This window comes from Palaemon carinicauda, chromosome 1 (genome assembly GCF_036898095.1).
Source record: "Palaemon carinicauda isolate YSFRI2023 chromosome 1, ASM3689809v2, whole genome shotgun sequence".
Taxonomy (NCBI): domain Eukaryota; kingdom Metazoa; phylum Arthropoda; class Malacostraca; order Decapoda; family Palaemonidae; genus Palaemon; species Palaemon carinicauda.
In genome coordinates this window covers 229817945-229838506 of record NC_090725.1, presented here as the reverse complement: position 1 = coordinate 229838506, position 20562 = coordinate 229817945, and the positions used below count along the sequence as shown (strand labels likewise).

The 20562-nt window shown below is 35.7% G+C and overlaps 1 protein-coding gene and 1 long non-coding RNA gene across 2 annotated transcripts in view; one reads left to right on the top strand and one right to left on the bottom strand.

Annotated features, from left to right (window-relative positions):
- The window catches only part of LOC137654236 (uncharacterized), a 344104-nt gene that overhangs the window by 168849 nt on the left and 154693 nt on the right, over positions 1–20562 (bottom strand). The window lies entirely within an intron of this gene.
- Positions 1–20562, top strand: part of LOC137654206 (protein tramtrack, alpha isoform-like) — a 236722-nt gene that overhangs the window by 205668 nt on the left and 10492 nt on the right. The window contains exon 6 of the mRNA XM_068387864.1: positions 18166–18383. Within this exon, the coding sequence (XP_068243965.1) occupies positions 18166–18383 (218 nt within the window). The remainder of the gene's footprint in view (positions 1–18165; positions 18384–20562) is intronic.

The following is a 20562-nucleotide window of genomic DNA, read 5'->3' as shown; positions in this document are numbered from 1 at the left end:
TATGTGGCTGTTTGACATCTATTTGTATGGAGTAAGTTATTAAGGTTCGTGGACAGAGTACATGTTGCGTCTGAGACGTGGAAGGACAGGTGAATGCAGATGAAACTGTGCTGACTTGGGACAAAGACTGAAGAAGCTGGTAAGAATTTAAAAGTGCCGATATAACGAGTAAATAAAGATTTAATGGGAGTAACAGTAAGGTACTATAAGGATAAATGGAAATGAGGATGATGGATGTAATAAGGGTAACAGGAAATGAGGAAGATGGACGTAATAAGGGTAAAAGGAAATGAGGAAGATGGAGGTAATAAGGGTAAAGGAAAAAAGGAAGATGGAGGTAATAAGGGTAAAGGAAAAAAGGAAGATGGAGGTAATAAGGGTAAAGGAAATAAGGAAGATGGAGGTAATAAGGGTAAAGGAAATAAGGAAGATGGTGGTGATAAGGGTAAAAGGAAATGAAGACGTTGGAAGCAATAGGGGTAAATGGAAATAAGGAAAACAGTGGTAATAAGGGTAAAGAGAAATTAGGAAATAGAGGTAATAAGAATAAATGGAGATGAGGAAGATGGAGTAACGATTTACAGTACTCACTGAATCACTGATGGCCCATCCTTATGATATACATATACATTAGTTGTTTCCTAAAGCTACAAAGATGGCTCATCAGCAGCACGTCCAAGGACCTTACTCACGCTATGTCATTCACTTAGAACTAACAAAAATCATCATGTTTCGTGGATTTAAAGACCAAACCTTTAGATAAATTTTCCAGTTCATTTAACCATACCTTTTTAAGGGTTCCTTACCATCTCCATCCTAGAAATTATCGAATACTACATTTTCTTTAATGACTGATTCCTCATTTCCCTTACACTAGAGATTTTACCCTTTTTTTAATACCCAAAATTTCCCAAATTTTCAAGTCTTGTTATATTACATATACTTAAATAACTTCATTCCAAGAGCCAAAACACTTTTCTTTCTCACTCATATTCAGCAACCACACTTAGCTTCCACAGAGGAGCGTTGGTTCAATAATCCACTCATAAATACATATATGCGAAACTCTCATTTCTATTCTCATGAGAAAAAGGTAACGGGAACGAGGGAGAGGGTATACTATGCAGGGTTTGATAATCCATTGGGAGTGTTTCAACCCCTGCTACAACACCAAAGGCTTTGGAGAGGGGAATTCATATAAGAAACAAGAGAACTGACCTAAGGGAAAAGTCTCTGAAACAAAATAAAAGCAAATACAGTAAGACAACAGCAGTTCGCAAGAGAAGACTTTGAAAAATAAAATTGTGAAAAATAACAATTGGAAGGAAAAATTCGACGATCTGAGATTAAGGCAAGACAGAGAGCAATGAAAACCTTTCGTCGAGAGAGAAATGGGGAGGAAAAGAAAACAGGCGAATACTGGGCTGGAAAATGATCGAAAGAAAGCGACAGACAGACGTAAAGAAAACTCAAGTGGAAGGAATCAAACAACTGGCACTGAAAGAAAAAAACAAATCTTCAAAAGCAGTGGTGACGTTGAATAAAAAAGAAAGATTAAAGGATACCTCGCAATGTGAAAGAAATACCGAGGAGTTATTGGCAAAGGGAGAAATACCCGGGACTAAAAATACCTAGAGAGTGAGAGAGAGAGAGAGAGAGAGAGAGAGAGAGAGAGAGAGAGAGAGAGAGAGAGAGAGAGAGAGAGCTGACGGAAAGAAAAATTATTTGCAGATCCTAAGAAAACGCAAATTTTTACGATAAAAGAATTAATATGTACTTGATTATAACTATTGACTTTCAGAGGGACCACAGACTGTGACAATATAATTCCAGTAACTTAGAGAAGAATGTAATTTCTCCTTTTCCTTTACAACCTTATGGCATAAGTTAAAGCATACTTATAAACAAACCATTAATCCGGGCGATTACATATCTCCCTCGATGGAAAATAAAGATAAAATAGCATGAAAGGTCGCCTTGCAGCCCTTCTATCATCTTCAATCGACGGAAAGGACAGAATGCAATACATAAATCACGACACCTCCAATTATCTTGAGACATATATTTTCAACGTTAAAGCACAGGAGGGTTCGGGAGAGGGGGGGGGGGGGGGGAAGAGGTGGGGGGGGGGGGTAAGACCTTCAAGCAGTCGATATTGATTGGGCAGTGCGGTGCATTGAAGCAAAACCGTTATTGCACGGGATACTAACCTTTCATCCTGCAAAATAACAAGGCGCCATGGCAAAGTATTTTACCCGTTCGTGAAATATGTGCCTATTTTTTTCTGCTTATGCTAATACGTTTGATTCTATGCATTTTCAACATCGTCTTATTTCTTAAGAGAATAAAACAGCATGTTATTGACACATTCTTACTTTAACGGCTGAATGGTGGATGAAACCCTTGTGGGGGAATACCTCTACAACAGTTGTGTCTCCACATATTCAGAAGGTTCATCAGTGGGGCATTAAACCTCATAACACATCTGTGCCTGTTACCCATATGTTCTATTGACTCCTGTTCTTTTGGCGTACTTGTGTATCTACTTCTCTATCTAACTGTAAATATCATGAATATAGGTATGTATACATACATACATGTATAGTGGTATATATATATATATATATATATATATATATATATATATATATATATATATACTGTATATATATATATATATATATATATATATATATATACATATATATATATATATATATATATATATATATATATAATTAGTTGGAGAACGTATAGATTTGATTTCACACAACGAATGAGACAGTTACAGCCTTTGTGTAAGCCATTTCTACATCTACTGCAGTCTCTTATAACCATAACAACGACAACAACAACAACAACAATAATAATAATAATAATAATAATAATAATAATAATAATCACTATTATTATTATTATTATTATTATTATCAGTGGTACTCCAGTAAAAGCATTTGCAAGGTCTAAGCTAAGGCAAACACGGCTAAAGGGTGTCTTACCCGTGGATGGTCTTCTTCAAAACCAAGGTCAGTTCAATTGTATATCCAGAGTCAGGGCTAAGGTCAATGAGGTACGACCTGCCTGCACTGGTTCTCCCTAGGATGACACTAAGTCACTGCCTCCAGGCCCTAATCTAATATCTCACTATCAATCTTCTGTAGCGAGGTGAATAAAATAGAGTTATATAAATAGATTGATTTGCCTTTTAACACTAAGAACTCGTTTGAAAAACAGCACATATTGAACTACCTTATGGACACTGAAGTATCCAAGATTGTTAATTACACTCTACAAGGAGGAAATGAACACCGGGAAAAGAACCTTATCGTAACGCCTAATTTGCTTATATTCATTATGCTGAAGGTTAAACGCTCCCTCCAGTTTGTAAAGGTAAAACCCAGAGACTGTAATTAATGAAATAAATGAGTCTATTGCCACTATATATATATATATATATATATATATATATATATATATATATATATATATATATATATATATATGTATATGTATGTATGTGTGTGTGAAATTAACTTTTCCCAAAATAAATAATGTTTTTCATTATGCAAATATACAGGCCTTTTCCTTATATAGATTATTTTTCCCATAAGAAATACGGATACTTCTCTATTACTGTCTATAAAATATAGAAGTTGTTTTATTGACTCGCCGACAGACTGAGTTATATGCGTGACAACCCATTTTCTTTTATGAGCAAAATTACGCATACATCTTGTTTATGAATAAAGCTAGATGATCTTCATTTTTATTAAGTGCATATGAAAGTATCCTTGCTTCGATAAAACATAATAATTGTGCTTTTGCTTTTATTCTTTGTGCAAAAACACTCAAAACTATGTTTCTATCAACTAGCATGCGTGTTCGGTCCCTTAACCGTGTCTAAGCATAACTCTTATTCGTGCACAGCATACATAAATCAATTACTCATGCGAGTTATGCGAGTTTCTGATGTGCCGACTACTCTACGAAACTCTGCCTGTTCGGCCTCCTATGCAAGAGGTGTGTTCAGTCTGGCGACAAAGGAACGCAATCTTACGATCACTCTGATGAGGGAAATTGTAAACTGGAGTAGGCTAAAGGATTGTGCGAGGTGGCTGTTAGGTAATAACAGAGAGGCGAGATGAATGCAACTGAGTTTATTCAACAAGACAACGAGATTATATTCAGATATTTGCGAGCAAGAATGACAAAAAATTCATACAGTACAAAACATGCGATAGCAAGCTTACAAAAGGTTTCTATAATCAGTGCGGGAGAAGAGCGAGAGATAAAAAAGCAATAGTGTACGAGCGTGTACGTAATATATGCGGTACAGGATCAAACAGAAATTATGTAAACGCAATACTATTATCATTATGATCTAAGCAGTAACCATATAAGCACAAGGGCTCCAACAAGGAAAAAGTAGAGGTTGATTTAAACTTACTGCTATATCTTTGTACAATCAGAGATGAGGAATAGACCAAAAACTATGATCGAAGCAAAGCTACAGACCAATGTTCATTCATAATCAAAGGCATATACACCTTTGTTCATATAAAACCTTACCCAGCATAATACAAGGGCAGATATAATGATCTGCAGCTCTATACGATGGTATGTGAATCGATGAGCAGTCCGGCACAAAGACCTGGAAACCTGTGTTCAGTCTATAATAAAGAACTTGCATACATTTCCAGCCCAATTTAAAAGCCTTAATACTATTTTGGGTCAATAAAAAACCACATAACAGTGGTTAATTCCTGAAAATTAATATTCAGTGCTAGCATATTTATCTTGTTTTTATCATATAGTGAAGCCCCATACAACTGAAAGCAGATTCCTTGAAGATTTTGGAGAATTCATAAGTAATTAAAGTTGTATATTTTTAATGTTAACTTATCAATACTGTAATAAGGTTATGGTTCTTAATTTCAGTGAGAGAGAGAGAGAGAGAGAGAGAGAGAGAGAGAGAGAGAGAGAGAGAGAGAGAGAGAGAGTACATACATGTGCCCTTTGTGTTTTTATTTGAAATATTTTTTTTTCTAAATCAAAATAATACAAAATGAAAAACACACAAAAGTAATCGTTTGCTCTAACACAAAATATTTTCACTGAAAGGCCTAAACTGACCCTAGAGAATGCTGGCTATTTTCACAGATTACGAAAACATTGAGTAAAATTGAAATGGAATTTGGCTTCCCATCAAAAGAATTTGCCCGTCAGCTGAGTTTTTCATTTCCCACAATAACAGAACAATTCATTACCAACGCAACGGTTCAATTTTGGCATTAATGGACAAATGAAATAACATACCGCGTTGTGCAAGTCTATCATTACAGGAGTTTACAAGTTACAACCTCTTTCCTGATAATGAAAGTCAGTAAACAAAAAAGTTAATGACTGATTAGAAAAAAAAAAATCTGATTACCATAAAACAGAATTTCCGGCAGACCATAATACGAGTCGATAAACAAACTGCGCAATAAAGGATATGAATAAAAAATACTTATACAATAAGAATCAATGATAAGACGAAATAGTTTTGAAAAGTAAATTAGATATAAAATTAAATAAAATTCAAATCAAGGTTTCAATACAAACCTCATTTAAAACCACAACAAATTGTAGCAATATAACTGCCGAGTTAAATCCGATTATTATTGTGAATCAACAAATCATGTAAGGAATGTAATTAGCCATGTAAAAGGAAAAATGAATGATCAAAATATTCACAGGGTAATACTATAAAAGATAACAAAAGATGAATAGAAATTTTAACAAAACCTATATATTAATATAAATTCTTCATGAAAACATTAAGATATGACGCATGTGGTTTCTCTTATTATATGTACACCAATAAAAACCTTTTAGAAAGTAACATAAGGTTTAAAAATTCCTCTCGACTTTCTAATAATTCAACTTTGTAATGATGGAGATGCATGTGAAATGTGCCTAAAAGCTATACACAATACAATTCATGGGATATGACGACTGTATCTCCCTACAAGGTCTACAGAGCCACATTTATAATTCACAAGTAACCAATGCTTTCCCTTTGGCATGAAGGAGAGAGCCTAGGAATTTTACTTCGAAAGCTCATTCTTTCTATAACATTTGTTATATGATAAGGAAAAATACAGGCATTTTTTTTTTTTTTTAATAATTTTCGCAATTATTCTATTCTAACATCGCCAGAAGCCAAAAAAAATATCTGATATCTTCTCTTCAACTGAAATATATTGGTCATCCAAATTCACAAAATTAGCCAAGAATGCTGATGATTAATTGGTATATCTTTGTTTATGAAATGTTTCTGTTTACAGCGTGGCTGTATTATTCACCATTGAATTCACGCACAGTTAAATGGAGCCATGAATGCGCTAAAAGAAAAACATTGAGATGTTTGTTCGCCGCACTGGCATTAGGGTATGACCATGAAAATATGTTGCTCTTGCATAAATACACACTGCAGCATTGCCATAATACTTTGTAAATATACGGGTAAAATATTTGTCGTCACAAGTACAGATGATAGATGAAAATCAACTGCAATTACAGAGACAAAGTACAGAAATTCCCTCACCGATGTCATTAAGTACTGAAAATAAACTTTAAAATTACTATTCACCAATACAGAAAATTAAGCATTTATATTCACGATATATGAAGATTTAATCATTACAAAAAATAAGTATTACTAATCTGAAAAACTGCTTAAAAAATGGCGTTATCACATATTTTAAGACAATAATAGCCCGTTTTAATACGTAAAATGAAACAAAATAACATTCATATTTTTTCCATGATACTTTAGTTTAATGCAGTAATGAAATAACTTTTCAGGTATATCTGCATAAAAAATTGCCATAATCACACATTAAGGAGGAGGGCGTAAAGACCAATGCAGAATATATATTAATAAAAAAAAATGACCATGGAATTAAGTTCGCGCTGTAATATTTCTTTTAGCGTCAATTTCCAACAATATAGCATCGACCAACCGACAGAAAGTAATTTGGCCGCTATAAAACTTGACAATCCATTAACGCCTAGAGTAGCTGAACACTACTGGAAAAAACAACAGCAATGAAAAAAAAAAAAAAAAACGAAAACATCTTTCCATCACATCCGTCACTTGTAATATATCTTTAACAGGTGTCCCTGAAAATCAAATATGCTTCCGGGTATTACCATGATAAATTACACATGGAGTTCGAGAGAGAGAGAGAGAGAGAGAGAGAGAGAGAGAGAGAGAGAGAGAGAGAGAGAGACTTAATTTGGATTACTGGAATTAATCCACGACATAGAGCAAACTAAAGCTAGAAAACTCCCAACTCTTCTGTATCACCACCTTAACCTGGTGTCCCAACGTGAAATATTCACTTAGAAAATACGTATTTTCACATGTAAAATCTGGATGCACTGCACATGGCCAAAATAATTTTTTACACCAAGAGTATAGAACTTATTTATATCTTGTATTGGTCTGAGAGATCCTTATTCATTCCTTAAGTTTAAAAAGGGGGCCCTTGTAGTTAGTTGGTACAGATCGGGTGAAAAATTTCAAGTTATGACTGAAAAGGCACATTTTAAAATAGGAAACAAACTCAATAACACCACCTATTCCTAACCTAGGAGCCGTATCCTTACTTACTTACATACTGAGAGGGGGCCATTTCCCACCTGCAACCGCCCTCAGACTTCCATAGCCTTAGCTTACCATGAAGACTTATCTCAACCGTGTTTGCTTCCCAATCGGCTTCACTCCTGGCAAAGTGACACTAAACTAAATTCGTAAATCATAAAACAAGCTTCATATAATCGTATTTCATATAAAGACTAACAACATATTCTCCTTGAAGAAAATCGATTTGACAAGTAATAAGAGCGCTTGTCGCAACGAACTAATTTACATTCACCCCAAAAAATTTGTGTGAGGGGTTGTGGTTTAAAGGTTTGAACGCCGTACATGAATGACAAAATCAAACGACAGTGACATTGCCCTATCAAGCAGGATAATCCCCTAGAGACTGACCATATTACGTATGATCAGCACCCAAGCCTCCTCTCCATCCAAGCTAGGACCAAGGAGGGACAGACAATAACTGCTGATGACTCAGAAGATAGACCTATAGGCTCCCCAAAACTCCCTATCTTCATCTCACAAGAATAGTGAGGATGCAGCGACCAAAAGAACTAACGAGTTTGTGCTGGAGTCGAACCCCAGTTTGGCAATCCCCAGGCAAGGACACTACCACCAGGCCACCACAGCCACTAGCCTATTGGAATCTTTCCTGCCTGGGAATCAGTTGGAGGGGAGTTCGGGACCCGCTCAAGCTATCTAGTAGTGCCTAAAGGCCCTAAAGCCTCACCATCTACCTACTGAGTCATCAAGAGCTATTGCCTAGCCCTAGCCCTTCCTTTTCCCAGCTTGATGGAGAGGGGGTTTGGTCGCTGATCATATGTAAATATGGTCAGTCACTAGGACATTGACCTGTCCCTTGCTTCTGCCATTCATGTGTGATCTTCAAACCTTTAAATATTCATCCAAAGATAGTCTTTAATAAACCGATCGATTACAAGTAAAGAGTGAGTCAGTAAGGATACGCACGCACAGACACACACACATTATTCCTGCAATGTTTGATATCCACATACGATAATGCATAGGCATGTAGACAACAAGAGTTAAAAACCACAAATAAACAACTGTTTATAATCGGTAACCTGCTTTAGGCCTTTCTCACCATACCTTTGACTAATTCCGTCGACCTCGGCATTCATTTAGAGTGCAACCGCATATCGCTTCTCCTAGAATAGATTAGGTGTTAATTAATCGCTGGCAATTCCAGCTTAATGGTCGAGTCTTAATTGCGAAAACAGCGCGACAGCAAATCTTCCAATGGAGCTAAACGTTACTATCGGTTACACGGTCTGTGAACGATCAGAATACTCGCTTTAACGGTGTTTATTTATTTTACTTTTATTTCCTTTTTAACTGGGGATGGGGGAGGGGAAAGGTACTTGCAAAAATGGGAACTAAAAGAAAAATGGGAACACAGGAAATGGATTAAACATTAAATAAGGAAAAGATACAAGAATAAAATATTTTCAATTATATCTTATATTACTTTTGTTTGGGGGGATTAGGATGAAGTAAAAGTATTAGAGAAAATATTCTTTTGAGAGAGGCAGTTATAGTGAACTTACAATGAAACGTTCAAGAGAAAAGGAAAACTATAGACTTATTAGTTAAGCAGAAAAATCTGACGATATGTCTTTCTTAGTAATTTGAAAAAAGGACTTACTAATAATTCTTAGTGAAAACAATGATAAAGTTTTCAATGAAAGGGAAAATTAGTTAAACGTAAAAGGTACTAAAGCTAAACATAAAATTGCGTCGTTGTCTTATTTTCACATCTAATTTGTTAGTGGAAAAATAAAGTTGTGACTTAATGTTCTTGAAAAAAAAATCCACAAATAAAATCTAGGAAAACGATATAGCGGATTTGGGAAAAAATTTACTGGGGGACAAAGAAAAAGAGAACTTTGTGATAAAGTCAGTGGGTTAATTGAAAATAGAGAAATTATGTCTTTGAGAAAATATGAAGAGGAATTCCTTACAGAACTTGAATGAAGAAAAGTGAAAGAGGAATTGAGGAAAATTTTGGTGAATAAAGTATTAAACAAATAATTCCAATTAAGAACTGAAAAACGAAACAAAGACGAAGAAATTGGCAACATTCACAAGAAACCATAACTCAACTGCACAAAAGCTTACAACTCAAAAAGACTCATATGAACACGAACCCAGAGTACGCAGTGCGTAATGCTCCAAGGGCGTAACTTTATCCGTCTAAAAACAAAACCCTGCGGAGGAACTTGAAGGTATTCGTTGAAGACGGTCGCCTGACTTGTGAAGGAGAGCCTTTGTGCCTTCACAGAAATCCCCTTGTCACCTGAAATGATTTATTGACATGGGAGGAGAGGAAGGTTTCAGCAAGGGCGGCATATAAATATAGTATAATAGGAGAAGCCATAAATATACAACGGACACAGAGGGTTGCAAAGAAATATACGACAACATTGCATAAATATGAAGTACTAGTTATTGGATTACGCATTTCGTGGACTTTGTACTGAAGGGATATACTCTTTTAACGCATTTTGTATAACTGAAAGCTTCAAATAATGACAAAGAACGAATTTTTTTTCTATTCAGTGTTCTATCTCCATAAGGGAGTTATTACAGCTTTGGAGGAACACAAGTTAAAGATTACTTTAGGATTACATTTAAAAAAAAAAAAAATGACGAATAATGAATCCAACATTATTTGGAGAAATGCGATCAAATGGCGAATAACACAAAATTCAGGAATTATATTTTTTCATTACAAAATTAATATATAATTTGATATAGATTGATTATTTCGAGCAATATTCCAAAGATGCTTTGCGACTTTAATTAAATTTTCCCTCTTGATAAAAATATCTTCCCAATGAAAACAAAGGGGACTGAAATTTAACAGTGCAATTAACAATAGTAACATTAATAATAATAAAATGATTTTCTCGCCCAATTTCCTCAAATTTTACGTGTAACATCGAAAGGTGGAAGAAATTAAATTGATTTTATTATTTTTCTAGTACGTAAAATGATAATAACAAAAACAATAATGATAATAATAACGAAAATATCTAAAACATCCAACTTATTATGTTGCAGCCGTCGTCTTAAAAACTGCGTTACAAAGAATTATTTTTTCACGTCCTGGAGTAAATAAGAATACGAATTATGATTACGAAGTACGTCTTAAAGACTTATACTATATATATATATGTATATATATATATATATATATATATATATATATATATATATATATATATATATATATATATATATATATATATATATATATATATATATATATATATATATATATATATATATAAATATATATATATATACATATAAATATATATATATATATAAATATATATATATATATATATATATATATATATATATATATATATATATATATATATATATATATATATATATATATATATATATATATATATATATACTGTACATATATATATAAACAATTCATTCTTTTCAATGCTACTAAAACTCCTTAGGAACGGTACTAATGTTATCTGTAAGAAAAAATTGACCTTGTTGAAAAATGAATTAATATTACAGCTATCATGGCAATGATCGCTTATTGTTAAGCATTATCGTGGAATCTAGAATATTTCAACAATGAATGAATGAATGATTTGAAGTTCTCTGGCATCCTGACATTGAAGGTCATTGACGCCGATATCGTTTATTATAAATAAAGATTGAAAGAATATTCAATTAAAACTAGAAAAGTAAATATGTTATAAAAGTTAAATAGCATTAAGAAGACCTGCTTCTGATACTAATTTAAAAATGCCACTAGCATTGTACGACACATCATGTCCAAGGATCTTGGCAAGGATGAACCTACCATCCTCACCCCGAGCCTTAAACAGATATCTATTTCTTTCTGTGCTATAAGTGGGACATTGTCAACAAATGCCTCACTGTCAAGGTATCAAACAGACGTCGCAATACGGCTGGTGTTGGCCAGACAGCAGAAACTCGTGCGTCATCCGAGTGTGACCAATGCGGAGACGACAAAGAGTAGCCTCCCATTTCCGGGACATACCATTATACCTTCAAGGGGACATAATAATCGCAATTTCTCTCATCATATTTTCGGTTAAACTATCACAATTCTGTTGCCAATTGTTATAAATAGAATTCTTAATTGCTGGTAAAAAAAATCATTACAGAGAATGAGATACCTTCTTGGTAGCATCTCGGCTGTAGCACTCTTTGCCAGTGAATCTGCCTCTTCATTTCCAGACACACCTACGTGTGCCGGAACCCAGCAAAATCGAACTGTTATACCTTTTAGGCCAATAATTAAAAGCCACTCTAAAATCTTTAAAACTAAAGGGTTACAAGAATTAAAATCTTCTAAAGCATGAAGGACACTTCTTGAATCACTATACAGTATATGGTAAAATTGCCCTCCTCTTTTAACACTATTTTCTCAATAGCAGTTAGTATGCCATATAATTCAGCAGTAAATATGGAAGATATTGGAGGAAGGGCACCTCTACAGTTAAAAGAACTACTACATACTCCAAATCCAACGCCAGCATCAGATTTGGAGCCATCGGTATATATAAAAGTTGATTACCTGTGTTCTTTAACACGTTGCATAAAAAGAAAACAAGCTTCTAATACTTTATCAAAGGGAGCCAAAATTCTCTAATTGGCAATGTACACAATCACGAATGTATACGATTCATAATTCATGATATGTATGATCGTAATTGTTTATGACTTTGATAATGTGGCTGATGTACAAAATCACTAATTGGGAGGTGTTTTCAGAAAATACTAGTGATGACAGAAATAAATATTTCTTTAAAAAATATATTTTGTTACTTATGGATAGCATTATGCGGTGATGTTACTTTACTCTAAGTAGTAATTTATATACGGTCATGATTAACTAAAAATGCTCTTGGCTTACAAATAAAAACTGTTCTGTAAAATCCCTCTCATCAAAGAAATTCTTATAAACAATTATTCATTTTGAAATACTGCATGAGTACCAGTTAGTCAAAAGTTAGGAAAAATCGTGTAACTATTATCAATAAAAAAAATTCTTGGACCATCCAAGGCAAAAATTCTCCCGAACCCTAAGATGGCTTTCTGTAAATTAAAATCATTGTTCAATCTGGAAACTAATGAATCTAAAAAAGAGAACTTACTTTATTGTTTCATTTCAATAGTAAAATTCCGTTTATGGTGTTTTGTATTTTATTGAGTTAAGCCTACCGTTTAATTTCCTATAATGACAAAGGAAAATATTAGCTAATGCAGTTGATAAGAAAACCACAATTGCTACTCCATCTAAAGTAATTCTTCACAGTACTAACAACCAAATATAAAGTATATCTACCTGACATTTAACTAAATGCCCTTTCTATAAATTCATGTCTTGAAGACATATGCGATATATGCTAGAATATGAATAATATGAATCTTCTTGACCTAAGAATTATTGTCTTATAATTCCCACCCCTTTAGTTCATAAGTACATTAATTAGATAAATTGTTAAACCAATTAAGTGATCTTCCAAATCATCTTGCACAAAATTCCCAGGAATAATTCTCGCTTTATTCTAATTACCTAAATCAATCTGTGGGTTCAATAAATATTTATATAAAAAGAATAGCAATACTGATTAATTTATAAAATTCTATAGTTGGTTGAGAAATTCGACAAAATCTTTCATTATCTAATATTAACGTTCCCTTAAATATCATACACAATTACCTATACGAGAACAAAAAACATTCTGAAAACTTCTTAAGAAAAACCAAATTTAAATTTGAAATATACATTTAAAAAAATAGGTATTATTATAAAATGGCCAAACTGCAATAGGTCACCGATCTACAGCCCACTTTTGACTTTTCTCAAACTCCGAGAGCTCAATGGCCGGTCTCCAGCCCCCTCTTAACTTTTCCCTAATTAAGAGAGGTCAATGACCGGTCTCTAGCACCTTTTAACTTTTACCAAACAGCAAGAGGTGATGACCGATCTCCAGGCCCAAGTTGGTTTTTCCCAAACTCCAAAAGGTTAATGGAGGGTCACCAGCCCCCTTTTGAATTTTCACAAACTGCAAAAGGTCAATGGCCGGTCTCCAGCCCCTTTTGACTTTTCCCTAACTGCAAGAGGACAATGGCCGGTCTCCAGCACCCTTTTGACTTTTCCCAAACTGCAAGAGGTCAATGGCCGGTCTCCAGCCCCTTTTGACTTTCCCAAACTGCGAGACGTCAATGGCCGGTCTCCAGCCCCTTTTGACTTTTCCCTAAACTACGAGACGTCAATGGCCGGTCTCCAGCCCCTTTTGACTTTTCCCAAACTACAAGAGGTCAATGGCCAGTCTCCAGCCCCATTTTGACTTTTCCCAAACTGCAAGAGGTCAATGGCCGGTCTCCAGCCCCCTTTCGACTTTTCCAAACTGCGACAGGTCAATGGCCGGTCTCCAGCCCCCTTTCGACTTTTACCAAACTGCGAGAGGTCAATGGCCGGTCTCCAGCCCCACTTTCGACTTTTCCCAAACTGCAAGAGGTCAATGGCCGGTCTCCAGCCCCTTTCGACTTTTCCCAAACTGCAAGAGGTCAATGGCCGGTCTCCAGCCCCTTTTGACTTTTCCCAAACTGCAAGAGGTCAATGGCCGGTCTCCAGTACCCTTTTGACTTTTCCCAAACTGCAAGAGGTCAATGGCCGGTCTCCAGCACCCTTTTGACTTTTCCCAAACTGCAAGAGGTCAATGGCCGGTCTCCAGTCCCTTTTGACTTTTCCCAAACTGCAAGAGGTCAATGGCCGGTCTCCAGCCCCTTTTGACTTTTCCCAAACTGCAAAAGGTCAATGGCCGGTCTCCAGCTCCCTTTTGACTTTTCCCAGACTACAAGAGGTCAATGGCCGGTCTCCAGCACCCTTTTGACTTTTCCTAAACTGCAAGAGGTCAATGGCCAGTCTCCAGCACCCTTTTGACTTTGCCCAAACTGCAAGAGGTCATTGGCCGGTCTCCAGCCCCTTTGGACTTTTCCCAAACTGCGAGACGTCAATGGCCGGTCTCCAGCCCCCTTTTGACTTTTCCCAAACTGCAAAAGGTCAATGGCCGGTCTCCAGCCCGCTTTTGACTTTTCCCAAACTGCGAGACGTCAATGGCCGGTCTCCAGCCCGCTTTTGACTTTTCCCAAACTGCGAGACGTCAATGGCCAGTCCCCAGACCCCTTTTGACTTTTCCCAAACTGCAAGATGTCAATGGCTGGTCTCCAGCCCCCTTTTAAGTTTTCCCACACAAAGAGAGGTCAATGACCGGTCTCCAGCCCCTTTTGACTTTTCCCAAACTCCAAGAGGTCAATAGCCAGTCTTCAGACCCCTTTTAACTTTTCCCAAACTAAGAGAAGTCAATGAACGGTCTCCAGGCCCCTTTTGGCTTTTCCCAAACTGCGAGAGGTCAATGGCTGGTCTCCAGCCCCCTTTTAACTTTTCCCAAACTGAGAGAGGTCAATGGCTGGTCTCCAGCCCCCTTTTGACTTTTCCAAAACTAAGTGCAATAAATGACCGGTCTCTAGCCCCCTTTAACTTTTCCCAAACTGCGAGAGGTCAATAACCGACCACCAGCCCCCTTTTGACTTTTCCCAAAATAAGAGAGGTCAATGCCCAGTCTCTAGGCCCCTTTTAACTTTTCCTAAACTAAGAGAGATCAATGACCGGTCTCCAGCCCCCTCTTAACTTTTCCCGAACTGCGAGAGGTCAATGACCGGTCTCTAGCCCCCTTTAAACTTTTCCCAAACTGCAAGAGGTCAATAGCCGGTCTCCAGCCCACTTTTGACTTTTCCCAAACTGCGAGACGTCAATGACCAGTCTACAGCCCCCTTTGGACTTTTCCCAAAATGGGAAAGGTCAATGACCAGTCTCTAGCCCCTTTTAACTTTTCCCAAACTGCGAGAGGTCAATGGCCGGTCTCCAGCCCCCTTTTGACTTTTCCCAAAATAAGAAAAGTCAATGACCAGTCTCCAGCCCCTTTTAACTTTTCCTAAACTAAGAGAGATCAATGACTTTTCACTAACTGCAATAGGTCAATAGCCGATCTCCAGCCCCCTTTTAACTTTTCCCAAACAAAGAGAGGTCAATGACCGGTTTCCAGACCACTTTTCACTGTTCCCAAACTAAGAAAGGTCAATGACCGGTCTACAGCTCCCTTTGGACTTTTCCCAAACTGCGAGAGGTCAATGACCAGTCTCTAGCCCCTTTTCAACTTTTCTAAACTGCAAGACGTCAATGGCCAGTCCTCTAGCCTCCTCTTGACTTTTTCCAAACTACAAAAGGTCAATGGCCGGTCTTCCAGCCCCTTTTTGACTTTTCCCTAACTAAGAGATGTCAATGGCCAGTCTCGAGCCCCCTTTTGACTTTTCCCAAATAGCAAAATGTCAATAGCCAGTCTCCAGCCCCCTTTTGACTTTTAACAAACTGCGAGAGGTCAATGGACGGTCTCCAGCCCCTTTTGACTTTTCCCAAACTGTGAGACGTTAATGGCCGGTCTCCAGCCTCCTTTTGACTTTTCCTAAACTGCAAGAGTTCTATGGCCGATTTCCAGTCCCCTTTTGACTTTTCCCAAACTGCAAGAGGAGAATGAGCAGTCTCCAAACCTCTTTTGACTTTCACTAAATTGTGAGGGGCGAATGAGCAGTCTCCAGACCTCTTGTGACTTTTACCAAACTGCAATAGGTCAATGACTGTCAAAAGACCCCTTTTGATTTTTCCCAAACTACAAGAGGTCAATACCCACTTTCCAGACTGCGAGAGGTCAATGATCGTCTCAAGTCCCCTTTTGACTTTTCCCAAACTGCGAGAGGTCAATGACCAGTCTCCAGCCCCTTTTTTACTCTTCCACAAAGAAGAGTCGATTGTAGAAGCCCAGATACTCATCTCAAACGAATTAAAGTGCGTTGGATAAAAATTGTGTTAAATAGTACGTACTTGATATCAATCACCAACCATGTTTCAATTTATTTCACGAAATGCAATTGTTTCTCTAACATTTCGGAAAGTTAGATATGATATTTAAGAATTGACAAAACATAAACATCAGATGAGCTATATCTCGGAAGATTATGTACCCTGCATTCCCAGCTTTAAAAATATCATTAATCCATCCCTTTGAAAAATTATGTACCCAAATTATCACACCATTTGTTCATCAACAAGTAGCATTTACATATATACGCATGTTAAATATATACACACACACACACATATATATATATATATATACATATATATACATATATATATATATACATTATATATATATATATATATATATATATAATGTAAATAATGGTTATGTATATATACATATATAATATATGTAATATATTTGTAGATATACTATATATATATATATATATATATATATATATACAGTATATATATGAGTAACGATAACCTATTATATTCAAGCTATATAAAGCATTTAAACTTTACGGTCCAACCAATACAAATGCAACTTGAACCTATCATAATTCCCAAGAGTCAGAGTGATACAACTCATAAAACCTAGAGAACGTCGAACAAACAATAATTTAGGACCATAATTTCTGAAAATGTGTGCGTAACAGAGAGAGAGAGAGAGAGAGAGAGAGAGAGAGAGAGAGAGAGAGAGAGAGAGAGAGAGAGAGAGAGCAAAATAAAAAAAAATTCGATTGAATATTTCTCAGCCCAGAAATTAGACTGATTCGTACTTCAACTCTTGCTACGCGAATGTACATGAAAGTATGTTAATAACTTATGAAGAGAAATATCCTAGTACATCATTGAAGAGCAGCTAAAATTATAATACCATTCTCGTTACTTTCATATTTACATTTTTTTTTTCCTGTGGGCATTTCAATTTTTCTGTTTATCTTATTGATTAGCAAGTCCTAATTCCGTCAAAAAACCAAAATTGACTGAAATCAAAAGGAAATTTTACTTAGTAATTTGTACAATATCATTATACCGACCTTTTCTCTATTGGACACAGCGATTCATTTTCATTCGACGTATAAAAAAAAAAAAACTACATCAGACGACTTTTTGCTGTGTGTTGTTTGCAACCCACTTCTCATTTCTTTCTAAACAAAACTCATGAAACATACCCTAATAAGTCTTCAATCTATACTTGATTTCATGAAAGAATCTCTCTTCCTTAACACTGATTATTTAACACCTATTCAAATACACTTAGCTTTGCAGATGAAGACGTCAACGATACCTACCATCTCTCTCTCTCTCTCTCTCTCTCTCTCTCTCTCTCTCTCTCTCTCTCTCTCTCTCTCTCTCTCTCTCTCTCTCTCAATATTTATATATATATATATATATATATATAATGTTTGTGATATATATATATATATATATATATATACATATTATATATATATATATATATATGTATGTATGTGTGTGTGTGTGTTATAAATAGATGGATATAAAGATAATAGGATGGTTTTCCCTTAACCCAAAGCTATCGTTCCTTTTCCAGAACTGTGTTGTGTGCCTGACATCTGGACGGCGGAGGGTGGAGTTGTGAGGGTGTGTACGCCCGTGAAGCAAGAGAGAACCACTCCCACGCCCACTCCGACGTCCGGCACGCCCAATTCCACTCCGGTCTCCACTCCAGCTACGACACCCACTCCACTCATCGCTCATCCAGCCCTCCCTACCATACTCGCACCCATTCAACAAGTGCCACTTGATCTGGTAAGAGCAAATGCTTGGGATTAAACGTTAATTCGGTACTATTGAAATTACAAACACGCTCTCTCTCTCTCTCTCTCTCTCTCTCTCTCTCTCTCTCTCTCATGAAATATCACATTTCTCTAACTCATCTTAATCGAGAGTATCATATTTTTTACGCTTTCTATCATAAAAATATATAGTATTTTATCTTTATCCGATCTAAAAAATTCAAAATCTTTGCATATTTCTATTAAACTTATTAATGTCAAATATGTCACGCTGCTAGCTAAATTAGTAGCTAAATTGAAAGTTCAATCATAGGTATTTCACATGTGAAAACACAAGTCTAATTTCAAGTCAGAAACTATTTTTTCCTATCATTCAATCGACTCTGACTCAAATCAAATTATTATCTATAAGACCACCAAGTAAATCTTCGATCCAAAGAACGTTCAACAAATGTAATTCAGACAGTCATTGACTCTCCTCATAAATGGAAATTTTAAGGAATTTTGTAAATTAAAAAAACTGTTTCCCTTCCTGAGAAAGGATTTTCTTGGCACCCGTTTACGCAGAATCATAATAAAATCTTTTTTATTTTTTTTTTTATTTTTTTTTTTTTTTGACATCTGTTCAACAATAATTTTCAAATGAATTAGCTATGCCATCTCAAACAGCCTTACATGGTTCTAATCTCCCTTAGAAAGGAACTTCTTACCTCCCACTTAAATTGTATTTTATGAGGATCTAAAATTGTTTTACATGTAAACACACTAAATCACAAAAGAAAACAAGTACAACAGTAAATAATAGACATCCATTTAAGAGAACTGGATATTTTTCTGTCCCAAGAGACTTTCGTATAGACTAAACAGCAAGGTCGCCTGTAAGATCATCCAGGTCTTTCTTCGCAGTCTGATGTTGGTCGGCTCGGCCAACTTTGAGTTCAAACCTTGGCCCAAGCATTCATTTATCTAAGCTTAATCATTTCGTTGGGTAAAATACATTGTTCCTTATTTTCCATTAGTAATCTCAAAGTGCTGTTATCGGCTACGATAGACTGCTACAAAATATAACTATCAAAGAAAGCCGCATCATATGATATTTGTGTATTTCTAAAAATTAAAGTAGATTCTTGCTTGAAAGATTTAATCCTTTCTTTGCGGAGCCAAGTGTAGATCTTCGTGAAAAAATCCAGATATGCATTCCAAATTGAGCAGCATAATAAATCAAAACAGGAATAATCTTGTATATTTCTTGACAAGATTTTCTTTTATTCTATTCGAGAAAGATGTCATTCTAAATGGCAAAGTGAGGTCTACAGTAAATACCTTGACAACTTCTCCATGGAACACTCACTCACTTACGCCAATGTCTTTATACTAGTTGTAACCTAAATTATTACCAAGAGACACCTCTAAATCAAATTTCATGAACAAACTTTATCTTGGGGAAACATTTGCTGGTTTGTTAAAAATATATTTTTTTTTTGTCTCCATTATAAATCTCGATATCATTAAAGACTGACCTTGTAAAATGTGATTCTTCCTTTTAAATAATGATTAAATTATTTATTTTGTATCCCCTCGTCCCTATGATACCTGGAAATCACTACAATAATTATCATGACTTTCCATGACATAAAATTATGACTTCTCCAATGTTATGGATAGATAGGACAACACAAGACTGGTGTCTAGTACCCTAGGTAATAGGTCCGACCTACAGTGATAGGACAGTTTCGCATTTTTTACACTACAAAGGATTCAGGAATCAGAAATAGCGACTAGTGATTTATAAAAAAAAGAAAACACACATTATAACCACTTTATTTTGCAAAAGATAAAATACTGCCTTACTATTCGTAGTCCAAATTACTCCAGTAAATTACACCTGTAACGTCTTGTTTCTTTTAGTCTACATATTGATTCCGACATGAAAGCTCGGCTATGACTTGCATCGACCGGATCATCAAGCAAGAGCGCGAGGATCATTATCAATACACGTGTTTGGGGCTAAATTCCAGTAAAATACTTCCTCAGCATAGCATGCTTTGAATCATTACAGTACAGGGAAAATTACTATCGCGTTGATAGCAGAGAGAATGGATTAATATTTTTGCAATTTCGTCAATATTTTCTTGTGGGCAATTGAATTTCTGATCATTTTGGAATGCCAAATATTGGCACTAGTATTTTTC